Source organism: Colossoma macropomum, unplaced genomic scaffold (assembly GCF_904425465.1).
Source record: "Colossoma macropomum unplaced genomic scaffold, Colossoma_macropomum, whole genome shotgun sequence".
In the NCBI taxonomy this organism is placed as follows: Eukaryota; Metazoa; Chordata; class Actinopteri; order Characiformes; family Serrasalmidae; genus Colossoma; species Colossoma macropomum.
In genome coordinates, this window is record NW_023494786.1 from 19984152 (window position 1) to 20008741 (window position 24590).

Below are 24590 nucleotides of genomic sequence, written 5' to 3' on the forward strand. Positions count from 1 at the left end.
GAGCGCTTGTATGCCTGTTAAATTCCTGACCAATGAACAAACAAACACGTATATAACATGGTGCACTTCAGCAAACAAACAGGCTGATAAACATTCTGAGGCTTTATTACTAGCCATGCAGTTCCTTTAAAAGTAAAGATTTCACACGCCTGCTAGAAAGAGAAACCATTATCTCTTTACTTTGATGTGGAGTGCTAGGGGACCTTTGAAGCCTGATTTGGAGAGACTGAAGCTGCTTAATTGATGTGCAGTGAGTCAGCCTGATGTAACAGGTAAGTGGACCTGAAGAAAAGACTAGAGTCTGGAATTAAAAACACATACACAAGCACACTTACACAAATAATGGGGAATGGAGCCTTTTCTACTACACGCAACTGCTCTGTGCCAAAGACATGGGTGATTTCAGATTTACAGCACTGCTCTGTGTGAGAGCTGGGAAAGCCAGAGCCATGTTTGTCCATTTAATGGAGTTTGTAGGTGAGTATAACAAAGAGAGGCAACACATGCATGCAGTGAACTGACTGACAGACGGGTTTTCGGCTACACCAGAGGGGAGAAAAAAGAGAGCGGTGGACAAAAAGAGTCAGTTTAAGGGAAAGTAAGAAGAAACAAGGTGTGAAGAAAAGAGAGAAGACAAGTGACAGAAGCAAGGAAATAGTGACAGGACACAATATTCTAGGGGGAGAGAGAGATGGAGAGATGCAGTGAGACAGAGAGAGACACAGACACACAGTGAAACAGACACAGCGAGAGAAAGTGAGAGTGAGACAGAGAGAGAGAGATGGAAAGAGGGACAGAGAAAGACAGAATGTGAAAATGAGAGAAGAAATAGAAGTTTTTTTTTAAAGAAAACACCCACACTTTTACATCAGACTGACGCACGAGCACTGACAGATCAGACACAAAAGGCCACATCCCCCTCCCTCCCCCTTCTCCCTCACACCCCTCCCCTCACACACGCAGCCAGGCTGCTGCTCTGCTGACGTGGAGCTCAGTGCCAGCCTTCCAGAGGAGACATCAACAAACACCGAGTGAGACAAACACACACATGCAGAAAAAACAGAGGCAGAGCCGAAAATATGCCCGAACTCCAAATAAACTCCAAACAGCAGGCAAGCCTGTTCAGAGAGTAAACATCAGCCCAACTCTCACTTTTAGCGAGAAAGACAGAGAGCAAGAAAGAGCAACAGAAAGAGAAAAAGACAAAAGAAATACACGAAAAGAAACAGAGCAAGAGAGGGTCAGAAAGAAAGTCAAAGAAAGAGAGAGACAGAAGGAAAAAGAAAAATACAGAGAGAAACAGAATTAAATGAGTAGAGGCGATGGCATGGTGCATTATCCTGCTGGAATATCCCATCAATGTGGGGGTACCTGAAGTCCATGAAGGGCTGCAAATGGACACCAAGCAGTGAAACGTAGTGGTCACCGGTCAATGATGTGTTTAGGTAGACCAATGGGCCCAACCCATGCCATGAGAACACACCCCACGCCAGTATGGAACCACCATCAGCCTGCACAGTGCCTTGTTGACAACTGGCGTCCATGGCTTCATGGGGTCTGCACCACACACAAACCCTACCATCAGCCCAAAACAATTGGTACCGTGACTCATCGGACCACGCCACATGTTGCCAGTCCTCTAGGGTCCAGTAAGCAACCTCACAAACACAGCTGAGGCACTGTTTCCAGTGTCATGGTGTTAACTAAAGCACTCTGGTGGGTCTTCTGCTCCCATATCCAATGGGAGCTAAAGAACGCTACACTTGTATGCGTGTGGGGCCTCCTGCATTAAATGTGGATGTGATTTCTGCCAGAGTCGCTTGACTGTTTGCAAGGACAATTCTAGCCAGACGCCGCTGGTCACGATCATTAAGCACCCGTGGGCAGCCACTGCACTGTCCACTGTGGGTGGTAATGCCTTCTAGGATGTATTCCCGGTACACACATCACTGTGGATTAAGGAATGTTAAATACCACACGACTTTCAAAATGGAGTGTCCCATCCGTCTGGCACCCACTATCAAGCCTCATTCAAACTCAGATTATTCCTTGTCATGAGCACACTGGCCAGTGTTCAACCTCATTCACAAGATAAGACCTCCCAGCTTATATGGGTGTGGGCGTTCCCAAGCCACTCCCTGAGGTAACGCCACTTCGTAATCAATTTACATACTGCTATCCCATGACTTTTGGCACGCGAGTGCATATCGGCTCTTGTACAGCAGATGGTAGACAGTGGATGGACACTTTGACCAGCAATAGTGCATCCATGTTATTTGCCAGAGTCAGTTAGCTGGCAGTGAGAGGAGTAAAAAGATGAAAGAATGTGCTCTCCTTTTGGACACGTTTGACTGCGTCCCTGGAAGCCATCCTGACACGGCTCTTAATTACAGCTAATCCAGAGTAAAACACAGCGAGAGAAGGCCCCCTGCCTGAGTCCAATTACAAATGCCCTCAAATCATTAAAACAAACGCACAATCGCACCAACTGCTCCTCTAGAGTAAATGCTAATACCACAACACCGCCAACACCCATCCTCCTCCAATTTAACCTGTCCTTTAAATTGCTGCAACTGATGCGATCATTCTCTTATCTGCAGGGGTCTGGTATAGGATTTGTTAGGATTTTCCTTATTCTGATTTTGCCCAAAATGAATCAGGCAGACCAACATGTAAGTCGTAAAGACACAAAACTTGCTGGACAGACACAGCAAAGTGCAAATGTCAGGCCACTCTTTTGTTTAATTCCAATGGAAATGTGTCAGAAAACAAGCAGGAAACAGTGATTTAATGGAAAATTACATGAAAGCCTAAATTGGTGGCTGGCTTTACTTTGATCATGAGAAAATGCAAAAGGCAAAAAAAAAAAATTCACCTAGACCAGGGGTTGCCAAAATGCAGCTCTGGAGCCACATGTGGCTCTTTTAATGCCCTCTTGCAGCTTCACAGCAGAATTAGATTTTTATTTACATTTATTTAAAAATAAAATAATCCTCTGTAACATAAATCTTTGCTGAGCGTTCTAACTTTTAATAAAAGTTCCCTGTCGAAGATGTGAGAAAAGCAGCTATAGCTGAGCTACAGCTTAAAGCAGAGTAAAGTAAGTCTACGTTTTCGTTTAGATTTTTTAGTCTATACTATAGGTAATTAGCACATACTGATACATATTTATGGTCAAGATGGTAAAACGAGATGTTACCTTAATAAAATGGACATAAAATGTTGCGGCTCCCAAGACGGATTGATTATTGTTGAAAGGACAAAATGGTTTTTCTTAACGTTTAGGTTGCCAACCCCTGACCTAGACGATGAATTATTCCACAGGGTGTGAAAGTGTAAAAATTCCATGATTAACACATACTTTTAAAGACCCGACACTGGAGAAAGAAGAGTGAACGGACTTCTAACATAGTGCAATGCACATTCTGTGGAGCTACTAATGGAAAAATCAGCTTCAATGAAGAACACTGTATGTTTATGCAATTTTGAAACTGGAGGCTGAATTATTCAACGCGTCCGCCACAGCGCCACGGCGAGGGCCCCGGTGACACGTTGCGAGTCTGGTGACGTCCGTCCCTGACCCCAAGAGGAAGAGAAGGAAGGACGCCACATGTTTATGAAAAACACAGCCCAACTCTCACTTCTGGTCTTTCATTTTCTACAAATAACGAGACAAAAATAAAAGAAGCAGGGGAACAAGAGGAAAACAGCAGGCAGCGACTCTGGGGAATAATTTGGCTAATTCCTTGGACGGTATTCAATGGGGAATGCAGCGAGGCTAATTCATTGAGCCCATGCAGATTTATTAGCGATGTGCACAACACTCCTCCTCACCCCCATCCCAGCAAGCAGTTACACAAAGCCAATCTAGACACAAGAGTGATGATGTAATACATAGAATTAACTTGGAAAGAAACTCCTAAACTAACCCCTCCTAGAAATACTACCACCACATAAACAACAGGCACATGGATCTACACTTCACTCGTTCCATTCTCGTTCAGTCTTTTTCTCTTTCCCCATTCTCTCTCTCTCTCTCCCCCTCTCTCTCCTGCCCTCCCTCCAGGCAGCAACAGCAGAGAGGGATGAGTCACCGACTAGTTTATTCTCAAAGCTACGGACTGCAGATGCTGTGAATGAACTCAGTGCGTGTGTCTGAGATTTAAAGGGTACGGTTGGCGTTCAGTTTGCAGCGACATGAAAGGCTGAATGTAATCAAGTCACATGGCCCTGTTTTGACTACACACACTACTCTGATTTACACACCACTGTGGTCCAACCCATGTAACATTTACGCTGTGTGCGTGCTTACGTGTTCAAGCATGGGCTAATTTGTTAATTCATTACTGTTCTGAAGCCGAGCGAAAACATAACTCTTTCGCATGCGCTCCTTTGTCTGAATAACTCATTAATTTCATTGGGAGAGTATTTAGATCAGTCTGGGAGGATCAAGTCCAAAGCGAAAACTCCTGTGCCGATTTAGATGCGGTGACCTCTGTAAAGGACAGTGCAGATGGATGAGTGTCTAATGCTAGAGTGCTGAGAGCTGGACGCTTGCTTTAGTCATAACCAGAACACTCCAGTGAGAAGGCCTTATAAAAACACCCACACTGAGTCCACTCAAAGGGCACGGTCTGGCTTTCTCTCACACACTCACTGAACCACAATTCACGTAGGCTTGCGTAGTCACATACATAAACCGCAGTAAGTCAGTCAGTCTTCCAATTTAAAAATCTGAAGTTGTTCCCAGCTTCTCATAGGCACAGCGTCTGCTTTGTGTTTCACTGAACAAGTAGATATTCAGCCATATATACTAGTAATGGGCATTTTTAAGTAATTCTGAGGTTAAGTACACCAAGTAATCGATTACTCAAAAAACAAAAATGAGTAGTACTTTTCACATTTGTTATTGGGGTTTCTTTTCTTTTTTTTTAACTATCACTATAAAGGTAAGCTAGGTATCCTTCCAGAGCAAGATATGGTTGCTGGATTGTGAAGCTCCTGAATTTTGTTTGAAGCAATTAGCAGCAAGTAAACAAGATATCCTTTTCTGTGTTTTATTTGGGTCTGTTTTTGTTGTAGCCGCATTTCGACAATCGTCTGCCTCTACAAGCCAAACAGAAAAAAAACTGCTGGTTGATTTGCATGTTAGTCAAAAGGCAGGCAAATCATGGCCTACCAAACCTACCAGTTTCTAGCAACAGGAAAGGTAGCTTAGCCACACCATGAATTTAGGTCAGATATGTATTCGGAATTAGTTTTAATTTGCTCTAAGTCAATGCAAAAAATAAAAAATAAAGTCAAGTTCAAACAGTACTAGTCGTATCGTTGGTTCTGCAATGAGTACTCATTTAATGGAACACTTCTACACATCTCTACTTCAATACATAAATGTGCATCTTCCTGGAAATGACCCAGACTTTTTTTCCTTTTGAACCTTAGTACTAGTGATGAGCCTCATGTGTCAATTTTATTCCAAGAGAACAAACTTGCCAACTTTACACAAGTGATACCAGCTACATGGGTACTCTTTCTGATACTCTTGCATTACTGTTTTACATTTGCCAAAGAAGAATGTGATCTGCTGGGAAAATGAATACAGCATGTGTCCAGAAGCACTCTGGGACCAGGTTGAGCAAGAGCACCCAAGATCAACGATTCAGCTTAGCAACTAAGAGCTTACCGTTATGGTAGAAACAAGCAAAGCCACAAGAACCAGACTAATTTAATTTTCACACTCATTTTTATATCATTAGTATAAAAAGTGTGAACTGTAGTGGCCACAGAACAGGTACTTAGAGACTTTGACTTCAGTTTAACATAGCAATGGAAATAAAAGTGATCAAAAAACTTAAAAAAAGGACAAGGACAATGGTACAAATGGAGAACAGCATGTAGAAAAGTGGAGCTGTTGTGCTGCTGTGTAAAAGTCTTTTCTTTTCATGTATAATGATGCTGAACAGAACATTAAGATATTAAGAAACATTCCTTCAAGCAAAAGTTTGACACTTTTGATTTTCATAAGTCTATGGAGGAGGTTTTAAGTTTAAATTGGAGACAGAGAGTGCTATTGCTCAATAGCCATTCCGTCTCAAGTCAACCACTATGTGCTGAATTTAGGTGGTTAATCTGAAATATGGTAGTTAATTTGTGGTCAGTGTTATGCCGGAAAGTCCAGTTGTGAGTAAGCTTCTAGACAAAAATAGAAAACACAAGTAAGCAAAACATACCACATCCATAAGGCACACGTAGGGTGAAGTGGTGCTTAGCTAAATATTATGTGACTGTGCTATTTGGTTTCTCACAGTGGCACTGTGGTTCACCATTCACCAACCTGGGACAAAATGTCTTGGATTAAAACTCCCCATCCCCTCCAACTTTTTCCACCACCTCATCTTTCCACAGCACTGCCTCTTCGTATTAAGCAGAAAGATATGCAGCTTCTGGCTTGCACGTGGCATTTACGTACTTCCCTCTACTAAATATACATGAATGAATCCAGAAATAAACCTAGGATGGAAACAGGGAGCGGGGGAGAGTTATCTTGTAGAATTCAGTATAGCTTCTGGCTCATTCTAAGGTTAAGGGTTAAATACAATACACACCCCCTTCCCCTTCTCCGCACCATGAGTGGTGAGTCATCAATCCGCCGGCGTCACTGACAGACAAGTGCTCCCAACAACACGCCAGTTAGCACCAGCTCCACTCTTCTACATGCTGCTCTTCTCCATTTGCTCCTCCAGTAAAGGAAAGGCACTTCTAAATGAGAACATTCTCACCATTTGAGTCAGGAAAAGATGTGCAATCCACACTAAGTGCTTACTGGAAAATTCAGAGGTTAGCCAGCAAGGGGAAATGATCTCCCTGCAACACATTATACCACATCCTCATCCACACAGCCCTACATGACAGCTTCTAAAGTGTGAAAACAGCCTGAGAAAGTTATCCGAGGTATGCTTATCATGTATTGGTGGTGTTGTCAGTTTGAGGTCAAGCCACAAAGAGCGAATTTAGTCTTCTAAAATTACATATCCTCTATTATAAGATTATAGGGTTATGGGATTGTATTATAAAACTACTGAATCATGCAGTACTGCTTCAGTAGCCTCTGCTATTCAGCCAAAATATATACATATACAACATAAATTATTAAGTATTTAAATATTCTTTTTCCCATAAATTAAGGTCAAACATATACCACAAAATAATTAAATGTCCCTATTTGGGAGGTGTACTGAGGAAAAAGACCTTCTGAGTCTTTTGGCAATTTTTCCAAGGCCTTGTTTCGTGGAATTTAAACAACTGAATACAGGTTGTATTACAGATAATACAGTACACATAAGAAACTGAACATTTCTAGATTTCTCTCTCTCTCTCATATTATATTATATATATATATATATATATATATATATATATATATATATATATATATATATATACACACACACATACACACACACACACACACACACACACATTTGTATTTTGCATTTTGTATTGATCCATAATGAATTTACTTCCAATATCTTTTATTAATAAAACAAATGGAAGTGATGTACCAAGTGAACTGGAAGGCTCTCATTCACTGCTCTTGTTTGGAGCACATGAGACGCTGGCTGCCACTCATCTGCGATAAAATGCAGTTACGGTGACATAAGACTCTGTGGCAATGAATGTCCACGCAGCACATGTTCTCGTTATAGAAAGTGGGGGTCGCTGTGTCAGTAAAATATCTATGATACGAGACGCTATATCTCGGCTCCAAAGTGTCCAACATAGCGCGAAGGTCCTGGTTTTAAGATGAACATTTAGAGATGAATGGACTTCTTCGCATTTATAAGCAACGCAGTTGGCTTCCTGGTACGTTAAATCTGCAACAAGAGACTGTCAAACACTAAAAAGTTGTGTTGATGAAGATGAAGCTTCTCTTTCGAATTCTCCCGTTCCACCTTAAATGGTGCCGCATTTACATTCTGGCGCCTCAGGCAGAATTTAAGGTGGAACGGGAAAATTCGAACAAGAAGCTGGAGAATAAGAAGCGACTTCAGCCTCGTAAAACAGTCCAGCGTTGAGAGACATTTTACAAGAAACTACTTCTGAGGAAACGTTTTTTGGCGGAGATGGGAGGAAAGCGGCTACAGGTAAAGCTTAAACAAGAGTAAAGTAAGTTTTCGTTCATATTTTTAACTTATACTACAACATTATCACATACTGAGACATATTGCACATTAAATGTTGTGGCTCCCAAGGTCGTTTGATTTTTGTTGAAAGGACAAAATGGCTCTTCCTAACATCTGGGTTGTCGACTCCTGACCTAACCTAGCCTTTAATGCAGAGGGTGCCGGTCAGACTTCTCGCTCATCCAGTTGTGTTTTTGTTATGTGCCGCCACAGAGTGTCCGGGTGCTGCATTTCCACACCTCCAAGTTCCACCCTTTGCGTTGCATTTAACACACACACACACAAACATATATGTATGTATATATATGTATATATATATATATATATATATATATATATATATATATATATATATATATATATATATATGTATGTATGTATGTAAGATTGTCAGTTGAATCTTACTGCAACGCTCATAAGAGCCAGCCAAGCAAATGCAGGCAGCATGCCATTTACTTGGCTGGCTCACATTATTCACATAGATATAAACACAGATCCGCAGAACACTGTATGTTTCCTTTGCTCTCCTGGGCCAACCATCGCGCATGTATTCAAACAGTTTGAGTGTCAGCAGAAAGTCGTATGGAATCATTTCATGGTTTCTGTCAGACAAACATCACTATTAGCCTACATTAAATGTTACAGTAGTTGAGTGGTGTAAGCACTGTAGCTGTTGATAAACTTGATTGTAGATTTATTTATGAAACAGTGTAGCAGTTCTAGCCAGTAAAACAATGGTCCTATCTTTTCTCCCTAGCTTGTCACCTCTGAAAAATTATCTAGCAACATTGCTTACAGCAGTTTATAATGCTGTTCATTGCTAACGTAGGTTGCCCACAAAGCTATTGCTGTGTTTATCAGTGGAAAACAACTAATGCTAATGAGCGGTTAAACTACAATGTTTAACTTATTCTGCTTAAATAATGATGCTGAAGTCAGTTGATTATTCAGCTTCTTGTGTGATTTTTCCCAGTCCACTTTAAATGGTGCAGCAGTTACACTCTGGGTCCTCATGCTACGTTAACTTTTCCAAAATGGACAGTAGCCATGTCACTGTTTGCTCAATCTGTGAGGAACGAAGGAGATCTTTTTGCACTTAAAGACACTCTGCCTGTTTGTGCTTCATCTCCTGTGGAGCTCTGAGCTGTGACAGAAAGTTTTAGCTCCTGAAATGAAGTGGAGAAACTCTCTGTTCTTCTTTCGCTTTTCCAAAGGGGAAAGTGTCCTGCACGCTGTTATAGTCTGCCTATTTTGTGAGGAGCAAATGACATCTTATTTGCACTTGAAGAATGAGTTACAGATATGAGCTGTGCACAAAAGAGTTCATGAAGTTTTAAGCTCCTGAAATGAGATGGAGAAACTCTCCGTTCTCCTATTCACTTTTCATCCTGCACAGTTTCACAGTTTACCCATTTTGGTAGATATGCTGGACCTTCTCACAGATATTCTGCCTGTCTTTTTCACGGTACAAGCAATATGACAAAATTTAAAGAAAAAAAAAGTGTTGTTACTGGCATGTATACTTTTGATGCCAAAAATCACATCTGAATATTCTGCATTTTCATGCTGTTTTTTCACATTGCGGTCAGTGCGTAACGGCCTTACCACACCATATTCTGTCAGATGATTAATTCGAGTGATTAAATTCTTTAAAGATAATACAATGGATGTTTGTGTTTGTAACTACAGTGTGAAATCCCAAAGTTGCAAGTTTATTTATATTGGTGAGAGCTCTTAAATAACTACATACAACAAATGTTGGTAAAAGTCCTTGTTTACATTATGTATTTATGAAAAAAAAATACTGGCAAATTAATGGGATATATCATATTGTTAACAATCCTATATCCTATATATATTTCCAAACAACAGTTACAAATAGGCTAAACAAGTTAAGCTAACAAGCACAGCCACTTTGCTAACCACCAAATTAGCTTTAGTGGGTATGGCTAGTTAACTAGCAATTCTGTGCTCTGAGTCAACCGACCGCCCACCACACTATCTTTCCTCAACATGGCACAGCTAACAGGTGAAATTTAGCACAACAGCTAAATGGCTACAGCAATGCAAGAAGAACCAAGTGGAGACAGGGAGCACATGCAGCTGTACTCCTGTGGCAATAAAATCAGAGACACAGCAGATCTGCGCTGCGTGCCTTGGGCTGTGACATGTCCAGACAGCAGTGAATGACCCTGGCTTGTGCGAACACCATGCGCAGTTCACCATGAAAAGCTTACGCCACAGACTGGCATGCCAAGCCAGCACTCTGTGCGTGACGCAGAGGAGGAAGAAGAGGTGGCTGAGGAATATGACGATGAAGGAGGCTCAGAATTCCTTATCTCAGGTGACAAGAACAAATTTGAGGATACCCTATTCCTCACCCCCATCCCTGCCCAGACGCCAAAACCCTGCAATGTAGCGGAAGCCATGGAAATGTCAGGACTGTGACTGACTGTTATACAGTTCTGAGCTCCTGGAGGAGATAGCAGCATTGTGGAAAGACAAGTCACTTACAAACCACCCATTCAAGCCAGGGCTGCTCTTGACCTGGAGAGGATGGAGAAGGAATGCCCCTATGGAGCCTCTGGTCATAGGACATCTGCCACAAGCCCCTCACTACAATCCAAGATAGATTACTTTCAGCCAAGCATCACTGAAAGGGCTTATGAAGTGATAGCGCTGTCATTCAAGCTATTAACACCATATCAATGCTCACCACATATCAAAGCAAGCTCCAAGACGACACGGCAGCCATGCCAGGTCCATCTCAGTGGGAGGAGATCTGTGAGATTCAGAGATGTGCAGTCCAGGCTGCGTTGGCCAGCACAGTCATTCAGGAAAGCAGACGTTGGCTCAATCTAACAAACCTCTCAGTCAGAGAGAAAGAGCTCTTATGCTGATGAGAAAAGAGGTGTGAAGAAAAAGAAAAAGGAAAAAAAAAAAAGCTGGGCTCCTTACCTCTAACTCCCGCCCTACTTTCACACAGGCAGCTGCCCACCAAGGCTCCAGCTTTAGAATCCCAAAGCAACACAAGCCACAGACAGAGTCTGCTAGGTCAAAGCAGAGCCCCAGAGTAAAGCTACCTGGCACAGGAAGCCCCTTGCCTGCTCCCCGTCCGCCATTTCTCACCCTTCACTTGGCCTCAGCATTTTAGTGAAATGCTTTGTGCATAAATTCTTTGTGCATGCAATTTATGCTGGCGGACTCAAAGGTGTTACTATGACCAAACCCTGCATTTGTTTCTCAAGTTACCCAGCCTTCTCTCCCTATGGAGCTCTAGGCCTTTTATCCTCCACCTTTTACATTGCCAGGCCAGCAGCAACTACATGCGTTAGCCCCCATGCGAGCTCTGTGCATTATGTGGAGACAACTAAAGATTATAGGAAAAGTAATGAGCAATTTGTGCCCTGATAAAAGCCCTACACAGGAAAAGCGATCATTAAACAGCAGCTATTGCACTGGATAACAGAGGTAAATGCTTTGGTATACTCCAGCAAAGTTTTGACAGTTCTAGCTGGGGTAGGTGAGCATTCAACAAGAGCAGCAGAAACCTCTTGGGCTGTCTTCAAGGAAATTTCCATTCAGTATGTGTGTGCAGCCAGGTTGGTCCTCGCCTCACGCACATCAGGTTTTATAAGCTGGACATAACAGCACCAACAGTAGTATATGCAGAGCCAAGCGCCGGCTCTGAGAATGAGCAAACTTAGTCCGTGGATGCTTAGTTGGTTGGTGGCAGACATAAGACAAAGAAAAGAGAACTTCAGGTTACTATCGTAACCCCATTCTCTGATAACAACTTGTGGTGTGTCAGACCATGCTCCTTGCTGCAAAGCGAGGAAGAGGTGTGCCTGTTCTGAATGACCAGATGATGTTGTGTCACTGCCATGTATACAGGGGGTGGGGAGCATGAACATCACAGCCAGCCAAAGGGCTGGCGCAGTGGAACATGGCTTCTGAGGCATACGTGGGAGGGTGTATCTCATTCAGAGATAGCTCACTGACACTATCAGAGAACTGGAATTACAACAGTAACCATAAGTTTTAAAGTACTGGTTTCTGACCAAGAATGTCCTGCAGTTCAGTTTCAGCCAAGTAATTTAAATTTCAGTGCCTCAATCATAATGCATAATGATAAATTCATGATTGTTACACTGCTTCAAACATTGTTTTCATACACTGCAACAATTTTTAAGCATACCACTACTGTTCAAGACCACCGATATACAATTTTAAAGAAGACAGTCAAAGAAGTGTGTACAAAAGAGGCCTGCACCTCCTTATCACTTCAGTTGTAGAGTACGAATCAAACCTAAAGATTACAATAAGAGCAACATGTTGTTTTATTTTTCTTAATCAATAGCTTTCCAGGACACCGTAATCTTTCAATTACAGTCACACTACACTTCCTACTGTGGCTCCAACTGCCAATCAGAGACAATAGCAGAGGCAAGTCTTCTCTGAGCTAGTCACAGTTCTTAGTGTTTTCACACATCCCACACAATGGCTGAACACAAAAGAACCATTCAGAGGCAGGGAATGTGTAAGACATCTCATTGCAATCCCACAGACAACACTGTCTGACTGTTGTGACTGAGCTTCCAACACGTATAGCAATTAGGCCCAACAGTGACTGATGACAGGGTTCTTGATCAAAATGATTTGAAATGAGTGGTGCCAATTCATACACCACGGGTGAGTGAGCACTTAAAGAGCATGATTTCAACATATTCAGTGATGCAAAAAACAGTATCGCAAGAGAGCTACAGAGAACTTGCATTACAGTTACAACAACCACAAGCTTACACATTTGTAAAACACTTAGAGACAGGAGCAGCAATCATGGTGATTATTAAAAGATAAAGTCCATGTAAAGATTCTCTAGCAAGGCAGTATCTCTGCATGAACAAATGCACTGTGAACCAGAGACAAGGTGAAGGCAAACATTGATGTTTCTGGCATCTGCCTTCCTCAACTATACATCCCTAAGTACTGGGTCTAGTGATGCACAGTAACAATCATACTTGTATAGGCAGATAATTGTTTTATACAAATAAACAAATAAATAATCATCAATGAACAGATCTTTAGATTTGACCAATCTTCCAAGCTGATATTTGACCAAATATTTACTGTATGTTGGAAGAAGAGAATGTGCACGTTTTATTTATTTCACTGCATTCGTAACCCTCTAGATATGTACTAGGGCTGCAACCTGAGACCTGAAGCAGCTCCTGATACATAAAAAAATGGAAATAACCATGCAAATAATGTCAGTGGTTTCAAATATCTAGGTTTTTTATATTATGTTTTATCAGTCCACAATTAAATATTGAAAATAGAGTTTTACAAAATCATAGTGATCCAGCTCTGTTTTGTGTGGACAGGAGGCTAAAGCCCAAAGAACATCAGAGCTAGTCTGTGCGCATTGGTGTACAAGCAGTCCTGATAACCATATAGTTTAGCTGAGCAGTTTAGACCAACAGCTACAAAATGCAGCTCATCCCTTCAGCCAGTGCTGCATATTATATCTACTACACTAAAACAGAAAAGCAGACAGTGATGTATCATGTTTTACTTTTGAGTATAGTTTTAAAAGGATATTAGTATCTCACTATGCTGAGTTTCTGCCATGAATGCAGTGTATATTCTTTCGCAAACTTGTGCCTGACAGTCATGCGGCTGGTCCCACTGAGCTCTGGTTTACAAATAACACAGGAAATCTGTCTTTTTGGATAATGTTACAGTGAAGTCTTTTCAAAGTTGATTTTTTGGGTTGTGCACAACCCTGTATTTCAGTCCCCGCTATCTGTATGTATTTTAATCAAGAGATGTAAATAAGAAGTGCAAACGTCATTAAGCCCAACAATCGGTAACATGATTTGCTGCCAGCATTTTTTAATTACTGATGTTTCCAATAATGTCGATTAGTTGTTGAAGCCCTACTATAGAGGTATCAGCCCAGAACTCCAACATCAGCACATCTCTAACTGGTAAACTCAAAATTATTTGTGCAACATACTAAAATGGTTTATTATTCAATTATTACTTATAAGATTAATTTGAGGCAAAGGTAAATAATGTCACCTCTTATTTTCATATGATATGAGCCTTTTTTTTAAAATCAATAGCAGTTACTGCATTCACTCCCATACTTCAGATTATACCAGAAAACTGGTATAAAAGTTAATAATATTCATCACTTTCACACTCCATCTTTTTAGTGTCTGATTTAGTGTGCCCTCCCATATCAAAGTTTACAACAGTCAGACTTCAGACTTGTCTATGAGAAAAACGCAAGAAATTCAGATACTGGGAAAAATCTGTAAAACCACCACCAAACCAACAAAACAAGGCTGAAAAGGAATCAGACAAAACCTCCAGTGGCATAAATCTAAATTACGTCTAGTATCAGATTTAACTCTAGTGCTGGACTAAGCTTAGTCGTGAACTGAACTGAATTCATCTTGCTGTGGGATATCAGTCTTGAAAGACAAATGATAAATATTACTGGGGTAGATAAATAAAAGCCACACAATTTGAAAATTATAAGCAAAACAGATGTTCAGCCGAAAGGTGCGGGAAGGTAACTGCTGATTAGTGTTCAGAGGCAGTTATCCTTTCAAAAGTCTCTGCAGCTAATGTCGATAACTGTAGACTCATTCTGATTCCCTAAATAACAATCTCTAAAGAAACACTGTTTTCTTTTTTGCATGGTAAATGAAGCCAATCAGTTAAATAAGGTGGCACTATGCCCATCATATGTGTTCGCTCCTCTTCACTGCTCGTGTAACTAAAAAATGAAAGCAATTTAAATGTGTACAAAACCATAATTTCTGCCTATTTACACAGAAGCCTCCATACTTACTGGATAGTTCGCTATTCTGCGGTAAGACAAAGACCCAAAATCACAATGCTAACACAAACAAGCAGTTCACCATGGGAAAATTATAACTTTTGCTCTGTTTCCATGCATTTAAATGATTTGGCAAGAAGGTGTCAGTCTGTCAAAAAAGCTTTCTCAGACCATAATATGGATGCATGTTTTTGGATGGATGCATTTTGCTCTCATGTAAAATATAAAATTATCTTTAAAAAGTAAACAGAGACTAAACCTCTCAACACGACACAAGTGAAAGCACATACATATTATATGGTCATGTCCAGCAAAAGATTCACTACTCATGTTTTACAATGAATCTCGGACATTCAGTGACCAGAATAACCCTCACTTGCCATTATAAATTTCAGCAATAATACTCCTATAATAATATATAAGGGAGAACAAAAAGGAAAGATTATTTTAATGCAACATCTTTAGTTTTTAAGAAGCAGTGGGTTGCTAAGAAAGTAAGAAGCCAACAAACCAATTTGCAAAAGCCAGCCATGGCAACTTTGGGTTTTCTGGTGATCTTTGTGATTTTTATGTAACTCAACCCTTCTTAAAGTTAGCTTTAATTAGTCAGAGTAATCCAAGCCTTGCCCATTAGCTAATGAGTTGAAATAGGTGTAAATAACAAGGTGGAACACTGAAGTATGCAGTGCTTTGGCAAACAAAAACTAGAGTCTGACACATGGGATAAACTGTCGAATAACAGACATGGCAGGAAGTTTACGCTACAATTTCATCCCAACTGTGATGCATGATGGAGGAAGTACAGTGTGAGGCTGTTTTGCTGCTTCAGAGTCTGAAAGCCTCGCAGTCATTAATCGAGCAAGTATGCATCATGAAATTCTGCATGCTGCTTCTTAAATAAGTTGTTATACATCATTATGACTTGACTGAAGATTTTAGTTGCCATTTTAGTTGTTTCAATTGTTTTTAAAATGCCCTAATTTCTTTTTAAAACATGACTTTGTCTACACCTAAGATTCACATTATTAGCTGCATTAACACACAACGTTATGTATTTCTTTAATGTAATTTTATCTCTGACACTATAACAGCCAACCTAGACAAATTTTTGGAAGCTGACTACACCGATTTTATTATAATTGTTGTTTTTTTAAAAAAAACTAGACACTAGTGTTTTTCCTTTAGGGAAAACACATTCATTGTAGAAATATTTATAGAAAACATTACTATATATAAATAAAATGAATCTGCCACCAAACATTGATAATCTGGTTATTTGAAAACATACACGTCATATAATTTAAATAATTTTGGACAAGTTTGTGTTGTTAACATGCGTACTTATTCCCCATTTACTCCCACTTATTGATCAGTTTCAAGACAGATCAATACAATATTTTGGAGAAATTACTAATCCTTTACAAGGACAATTCTATCAGTAGAAAAACAATAAAAACAGAAAAAAAACAGTAAAGTTTGTTGTCAAAGCCTTACCTGTGATACACTGAAATTGACCATCCTCTCGCTGGATTGTGAAGGCCTCACCTGGGTTTACTTGCACCAAGATCACCTGAAAAAAACAAAACAAGAGACTCACTTTGCATGTGTTGTGAATAAGCATGCAAAAGTTTTGTAGTCTTTATGCTATTCTTACATATGGCTGGCTGGATAAAAGAGAGTAGAGGTTGAAGTGATCGCAAGGGCATACATCTTAGTTAAATGGCCTTATCCTTGCTTCTATAAAACTAGTAACTTTGTTGTTCGCTTCTTCAAAAAAGTACAACACTTGTGCAGATTGGACTGTACATCCTAGCTGAAAACTAAACATGCAATAGACAGACAAGCTGCTCAGCCTGCCCCAAACATATTGCTAATATTCTCTTTCTTGTTGCTATAAATAAGTGACTGATTCACAAATAGATTGTAATCACTTTTGAAGATTGCAGGGAATAGAAATCATTTTTCGTTGTCCAGATTTGACGCTTGAGTACTCTCAAAACCACAGAAAAACACTGGGCAAGAGAGTATTTATTTTCAAAAAGCACTTAAAATCAACAGGAGTCGTGAAATGGATTCACCTTTGCAATTCTGTGGTTTATAGTTATTCACATAAAAGTCACTAACTGATCTCTCCTCAACGATGTTTGTACATACATGCAACGCAAGAAATACAGCAACGCATGGAGCAGAACCAACTACATTTTAAGAGTCCCTCTCTAAAATCTTAAATTATGTAATATCCAAAAAACGAGAGATTAAAAGAATAGCAGGACTTTTTCTTAACCAGATCTGATTTTATTGAAGGATTAAACATCTTGAGACCAAACTAATTTACATATTCCAACTTGGGCTGTGCAGTAGAAGCATCTTTAATACAAACAAATATAGTCACGTTTTCATGAACGTGATGGGAGAGTCAAAGGCTTTGAAAAGTTGATTTTAAAGGAACTAAATGAAACACAGCAACTCCTTTGGAGTGTAACAATACACAAAATTCATAATTCAGTATGATATGACACGGCCATGTCTTGATTCCATACATCTTTCAATACAGCAAAAACAACGAGTGTCTGGAAATGTGCCTATTAACGTGCTTATGTTTCCAATTTAAGTTTGATAGAACATTCAACATTAAAATACAACATCTGAGAGTTTAGAACGACACAGCTCTACCTGAACCATTCAGACTGGTTTCTCAGCAGCACGTAAACACTAAACATGGATCTTAATCTACTGGGTATTCAAAACATTCTCTTGATTGAGTGTCTATGCATCAAATATGAAGTGTGGAAACGGCATCAAACTAACTCAAATTTACATGTACGCTCCTGAAGAGAACAATAATTTAAAGTAGTTTTCAAACTGCCGTAAGTAGTATCAATGTTCAGGTAATGCTCACCACTGTTAGCTTTGTGCCAAAATAACACTGCAAATCCCACAGAGGCACGCAGGGGAAATTAGCATTATTATTATTATTATATAGATGCTGATAGAATAAAGAAAAGTTAGTAACAAAGCTTCAACACGCTGTCCCATGTTTTAGCTGCAACAGCACAGTCTGATTAGTTTAGAAGCGTTCGGTATTTTCCTCAGTAACTGTATCTTAGCACCAGTGGCTAAGCAACGATTTTCTGAAGCTTACTGTTTACAACACTAATTCAGCACATATAAAAAACAGAAAACAGATATAATAAGCAAGCTTTCTGGTCAGCAGCTGCGGTGGAACAACTAAAACTGCAATTAGCCAGAAACAAACATAATAAAAGTCAACAGTAAACAAGATGGGCTATGAAAATGCTCTACAGACTGGTTGGAACAAAAAGAGATTCTGAGACAGATGTATGGCTATCCATAAAACACAAGGCTACTACTTTTTGGTAAAAGGAGCTGCCAATATTAAAGCACATTTGATACAACATTATTTGCTTTACTCTGGGGATGAGTGAGAATATTTAAATATTTAGTAATGAACGCTAAAAAAAAATTGTAACTTAGGATATTTGATTATATGGCAATTAGCTTTGTAATGGTGAGGCGAGGTTTGTGCGAACCACTTCACTTTGATGCCCTGAATTGCTTGAAAGAGAATGAGAACAAATATAATTCAAATAACGTTGTAAAAAATCAAATATCATGTTTGATTGAAATGCCTGGCTCTACATTTTTATTTATTTTGCAGAACTGTGGAACAGAAGCAATAAAATACTTAAGGACGTTGTACACTGAGGGCATGAGCTAAAGCATTAGCCATGAGCTGATGCGTTAGCTGCAAGCTAAAATGCTAGTCCCAAGCTAATGCACTACAAGCTTAATAAGTTAGCCCTGACCTAACGAGCTAGCCTTGGGCTAACGATCAAAACACAAGATAGTATGCAAGCCAAGAGCCAATATGCCAAACAAAACTAATACATATGAAGAGTGTACATCTCCCCCTGTGAACGAATTTATTGCATGTCACAAAAAATAAGCAGAATTAAAACTAGTACTTAATTTTCTCCAGCCTGATGTGCAGAATGTATTGTTCAGTGTCTGTGAGTACTGAGCAATACAATACAATACAATACAATACAATACAATACAATACAATACAATACTTTGTATTGCCACTCCACAACACCTTTGTTAATGAAGCATAATTAAGGCTATCAACCTATTTATGAATGTCTTTAAACAAAAGTGAAAACGTAAAAAAAAAACCTGACATACTGCTCCTTCAACAAAGCACTCCTCCCTTTTCTAATAAACCTGGTGCCCTGGGCTGCCATTAGATCATTCTGGAATGGCAGTTGTAGTGAAGTAGAAGGTAACGTCGCCGGCTATGACGTCCAAACCCACGTCACTTGCACCAGCTTGAAATGAGATTGAAAGACAGTAACAGTGCTCATCATAGGGCCACTTGTTCCATGAAATCAGTCTGAGTCAGTCTTCCACTGAGCCTTTGTTAAGAAGCATTCATGACACATCTGCCTTAGCAGAGAGCAGGAGCACTGATCTATTTCAGCAAAGCAGGGGTCCTGATCCAAGGGCCTTCACCAGGAAGTCTTTTCATTTGGAGAGTCAGAAAAAAAGTGAGCTTTAAAAAGTAAGGAATAGGCTCAGAGTCTCATTCTGGAGTCTTTCTTACTGAGACTAAGAGCAGAGATTTTATGTATGGAAAAAACACAGACTGAAAGGCTACATCAAAGACTGAGGTGAACCTATTGTTAATGAAATACAAGGTAGCTGAAGCATTATTAGCCTTTTGTGGGCTTTACGTCTTCCACATCTGTCAAAGCAGATAAGAGACCATCATGGATCTGTACAGTCAGACCGGTTTTTGGACCGTGATTCAAACAGTAACCATTTCTGACCTCGCTTTCATCATGACTGATTTATTTCATCAATAAATCGAGTAAGACAACAGTAGTTAATTATATGTAACTAAACTTTAGGAAGGCATTATGTTAAGGCTTCAGTGATGTAGAATAAAAGTCATCAACATGTCTGATGATACATGGCACAGAAACATAAGTATAGCATTCTGTAATCTTCACTGAACAAATGTATTAAATGTGTTAGAACAACAACTTAAATTAAAACTTTTTTTCTTTCAAATAAAACAACTAGCTCAAACTAAAACAGGAGCAACAGGAGGGCCTGTATATAACAACTTATAGCTACGAAAATATCTAGCCTGACTCTCTCCCACGTTTTCAAAAATAATTCCAGCAATAGGCAGATGTGATTCTCTTTTAGAGAGAATTTCAAGTGCAGAACTGAAACATAGTGCAGAGGCTTGAAACCTCACAAGGCTGATGAGGTTTTACACACAACGAGACCCCAAGGTTCACACTGCTGTAGCGAAAAAGAACCACTAACCACACTAAAAGAAAGAACAAGCGCACAAAAAACCACATACACAGCTGCTACAATGCATCCTCGAATATGCAGCCTCAATTTCACCACTCTGAGAAAGGCATAAAAGGATGAATTCACAGAGCAGCTCAACCTAATTCAAATGTGGCATTACAAGATAACTATGCTTAAATCCTGAATTTCAAAAACAGAATATTCCTATAAGAATATTACTACCAAAAGAGCCCAGCACACACAGGGAAAATAAACTAATGAATGTACACACACTGAGCACATAAATTCAGTTTACCTCAGTCTTGTTGCTCTCATACTGCCTGTACTCCCACGGCATGGGGGTCCAGCTGTGGGTCTCCCCCAGTACAGCCATCCTCTGCACTTCCTTCTCACTGCCTGTTCCCATTCATGAATGCCACCAAGACAGAGGCGCACACACACAAGCCCCTACGCGCACGCACACACACACACAAGCATGTTCTAAAACACCCACACACGCAACGGTAAACAGTGATGCATGAGCGAGACCATGCTATGAGGGGGCGGCAGAGGGAGGTCTTATTGAATTAGAGTCAAGGCGCTACACGTTCGTTTTGGCTGCGCACACAAGAGTGTGGATTTGACTTGCTTTTATGTGTCCTTTGTTCCTGCAAACAGCTGGAACAGCTATCATTCTCTCACTCACTACCACCCACATCAACCCTATGTGGAAAACGTGTCACGATGCTCTCCGTCTCCTCTTCTCTGGCGTCAGATACGACGTTCATATGAGTGCGTGCGCTAGAAAAGGAATGAACTGTCACTTACTGTTGCCCGCATCTCTCCCTTTCATTCAGACGCGGCAGCTTCAGCAGGGCTGGCCACTGTTTCTGTTTTTTTTTCCTTTAAAATTCTAGTACAAACCCCCACCCCCCCTCACCACACACAACAGTGCTCCGGGGGGTTGGAGTCACCTTCTCTCGCTTTCACCCGCCGCTCATGAGACTGGATGAACCGTTGCGGTGCAATTGACACATGGGGGGGGCCCTCCTGAACTCCTACCCCCACCCCCCCCCAAAGCCCCAAGCTCACCACAGACCACTAGAAAGGAGGATGTAGGGTTCTCGCCTCTGGCTGCTGGCTGGAAGCTGTTTACTAGATACAGGGAGCATATCCCATATTTGCTCTTTCCCTCTCAGCTTTATCTCCTCGCCTGCACTCTCTGCAGCAGATGGATGGCTCTCTCTCTCCCTCTCTTTCTTATTCGCTCGTTCGCTCACTCTCTCTCTCTGGCTCTGCCTCACTGCCACCGCCAGTCTCCACAGCAACCCCTTCAACAAATAAGCCGTGGCGATGTCCGCAGCGCGCCGCGCCGGGAGAAGGGAGGACAGCTAATCACCTGCGCTCTGGCACGAGAGGAAGGATAAAGAAAGAGGGGGGGAAAAAAAGCTGACGGAAGTGAGACGGGAAGGCCACGGATGAGTGAACACTGTCATCCGCCTTTACTTCCGATTCAGAAGGAACAAAAAAGCTCACAATTCCCACCTTTGGCTTGTTCCCTTAGCAGCATCGAGTCAAGATTGTGTCACAGTTGTGGAGAGAATAAATGTGTGTGGATACCACACACACAAACACACACACACACACGCAATGTGTTTGATTATCCGATTAACCGTTAACCAAATCAACAAAAACAACTGTACAACCTAGCGTTAATTTACTTTTATTTGAATTTCCTACCTGAAAAGGGAGATGCTTCATTCAAGTTGATGAATATTTTTAATTAAATAAATCTACTAAAAAATTAAGCGCACAGCTAAAAACAGCATGTTCGTGACGACAGCACAACTACAATGACGTACCATATAAAAGAAAACATTCCCAGAGAGGAAGTGCGAAAAATGGGTGTGCAAAATTGGAACAGGACATGGTCAACAGTTTTTCAGAGCTACTCATGGCATTTTTGTTCATTTTAACTTGAGTTTATAATGAGTGGCATGTACAATTTTAGAATTTTGTAAAATAGAACTTTCAGTAGCCCATCATTACATATTCCAGTCAACTTTTTAGTTTTTGGTCATATAATCTTAAACATATTACAGCTGTCAGCCCCTCAGTCTGAACAAAACTGAGTACCTATGTAGGCTACGTTTAAGGTCTTTTACTTCATATACACGCTTATGCCTGGCCCCACCTATCAGTACTGTGTTCCACAAAACCCAGAAAAAGCGTCTCAAGGCCAAATTGATGACGCTGGAGCTAAAAGCAAACAAATCACTAAAATCATATAATTATTTGGTGCAGGAGCAGTGATATTCTTTCCATCAACTGACCATCAACTACACCAGGTGTCGGCAACCCAGCTGAGTGTTTATAAATGCAAATAAGCCTCCAACTTATCGATGTTCATCTTAAATCTTTACGTCATGTTTTGCCATGTTTTATAGCTATCATCTAGGCTAGAACCCCTGAACTACACCCTAAAACATCGTCATCATCACAAAAGTGAGTAATAGCTACTCCAATGTTTGATAGGGTTCAGCTTGACGTTAGCTTAAGTTGCGTGAACCCTGGTAATGTATTGGTGTTAAATGCAGTGATTCCTTGACTGACTAAAGCATAAGAGATCTAAACATAGGTTATGTTGCTAATCATCAATCTGTATCAACACTCGATAAACGCAAAACGACACTCAAAACACAAAACTACAGAATTCATTCATCACCTAACTGTCTACTTGCAACCAAATAACGAGAGCAGGCTTTGGTAACGTTATGGGAAGACGGCTGAAAGTTTTCTCCGTCTGTTCTCCCTATCCAAAAATTTCTCCTTTGTTGGCTTAGATATTTAGCCTCTTCCCCCTCAGGATGTAGGACAGTCGGGATGATAAAGTTTGCACGGTTTTATTTTTTGTTGCAGTTAGTACAGCACACTATGGCTATACTTCATCTGCCAGGATGCTATATTAACAAACGGTGCAATTAAATTACGGTGTAATTTTTGAGCACCACTGCTGCCACTGTCAACGGCGGTATGTCAACCATAAGGTGGCTGCGAGAAGCGTGACATCAATCTATATCAATGGTCAATACTATTTATAAGGAACATTTTGTTATCCCAGTGCGTTCGTGCAGAATTCAGTTGATGTATGCACTCATAAGTCTGGACCCACCATTTTTTAAGAACTATGTGTTTTTTTCTTTTACACAAGCAGAAAAAACAAGCCAAGCGGCCCTACAAACTGAGTTATTCACTGCTTGACATGCATGTACACACGGTCACTCACTCTCACACACAGCAACCCTAACCCTCCCCCACTCTCTCTCCATTTGCAAAGGAGACATGCTACACAGCTTCTATTAATACTATGATCGATGTGTAAGGAGATTAGGTCGGGGGGGCTTCTCTCTCTTAACGGACTACCTTCACCTCTCCACTAGCTGTGTAAGGAACCGTTTTGAGGATATTTGGGTATGCTCCAACACAAAACTGTGTAATTCCCGGTCACTGTTTATTTTTGCTTAAAACTGACCATGGAAATCCTGTAATATGTGCCAGTTCAGAAGAAAAAGCTTAGGAGGAAAAAACGTGTATCAGAGTACAAATGCACAGGAAGTCATGGCTTCTAAGCTATTCCTTACTCTGCACTATTTTTGAGTATACAATCCAGGCCAGAAGCTCTTAATTATTTTCAGATTCCTTGGATCATAGTAGCGATGAGTGACAGGTTCAAAACCAAAAAAACTTTGAGAGTAATGCCTTGAGGAAACAGGCAAATCACTCTACTATTCCCAAGGCAGTAATGCTCATAATTTAGAAATTCTCTTGCTGAAGATCCTGGTTAACACTGGAAAAAATAAGAGCAATACTAGGCAATTCTTCTGGGAAAAGGAAAGCTTTTCTCAAAGGCAAAATCATATCTACTCTAAACAGGAGCAGAAATGAAGCAAGAATTACAATCTCATTACTGTAAAAACTACAAACTTTATAAATTGTGGAACTAAAATGTCAAAAGATAAGAGCTTCAGCATCCAGGGATGAGACTGACAAATGATTTGCACACAGAGATTAGAGATAGGAACATGTAATTCCTTGTGGCGTCATGGACACAGTGAACTTGCTGGGGAGGCTGTCAGGGAGGGGGGAACCGAGAGTGATTAGCAAACAGTGCTACAGCAGTTAGCGTCGGCTTTATTACCCTGGAGATGGGCCAGTGATGGCGTTGC

At 40.5% G+C, this 24590-nt stretch overlaps 1 protein-coding gene across 3 annotated transcripts in view; it reads right to left on the reverse strand.

Annotated features, from left to right (window-relative positions):
- The window catches only part of fndc3a (fibronectin type III domain containing 3A), a 73882-nt gene that overhangs the window by 25022 nt on the left and 24270 nt on the right, over positions 1-24590 (reverse strand). For 2 of the 3 annotated variants that reach the window (XM_036563293.1, XM_036563299.1), the window contains exon 3: positions 16531-16606. In XM_036563293.1, coding sequence (XP_036419186.1) covers positions 16531-16606 — 76 coding nt within the window. Of the gene's footprint in view, positions 1-16530; positions 16607-20680; positions 20807-24590 lie in introns of those variants that run through there. The other variant, XM_036563306.1, reaches the window with a different exon arrangement.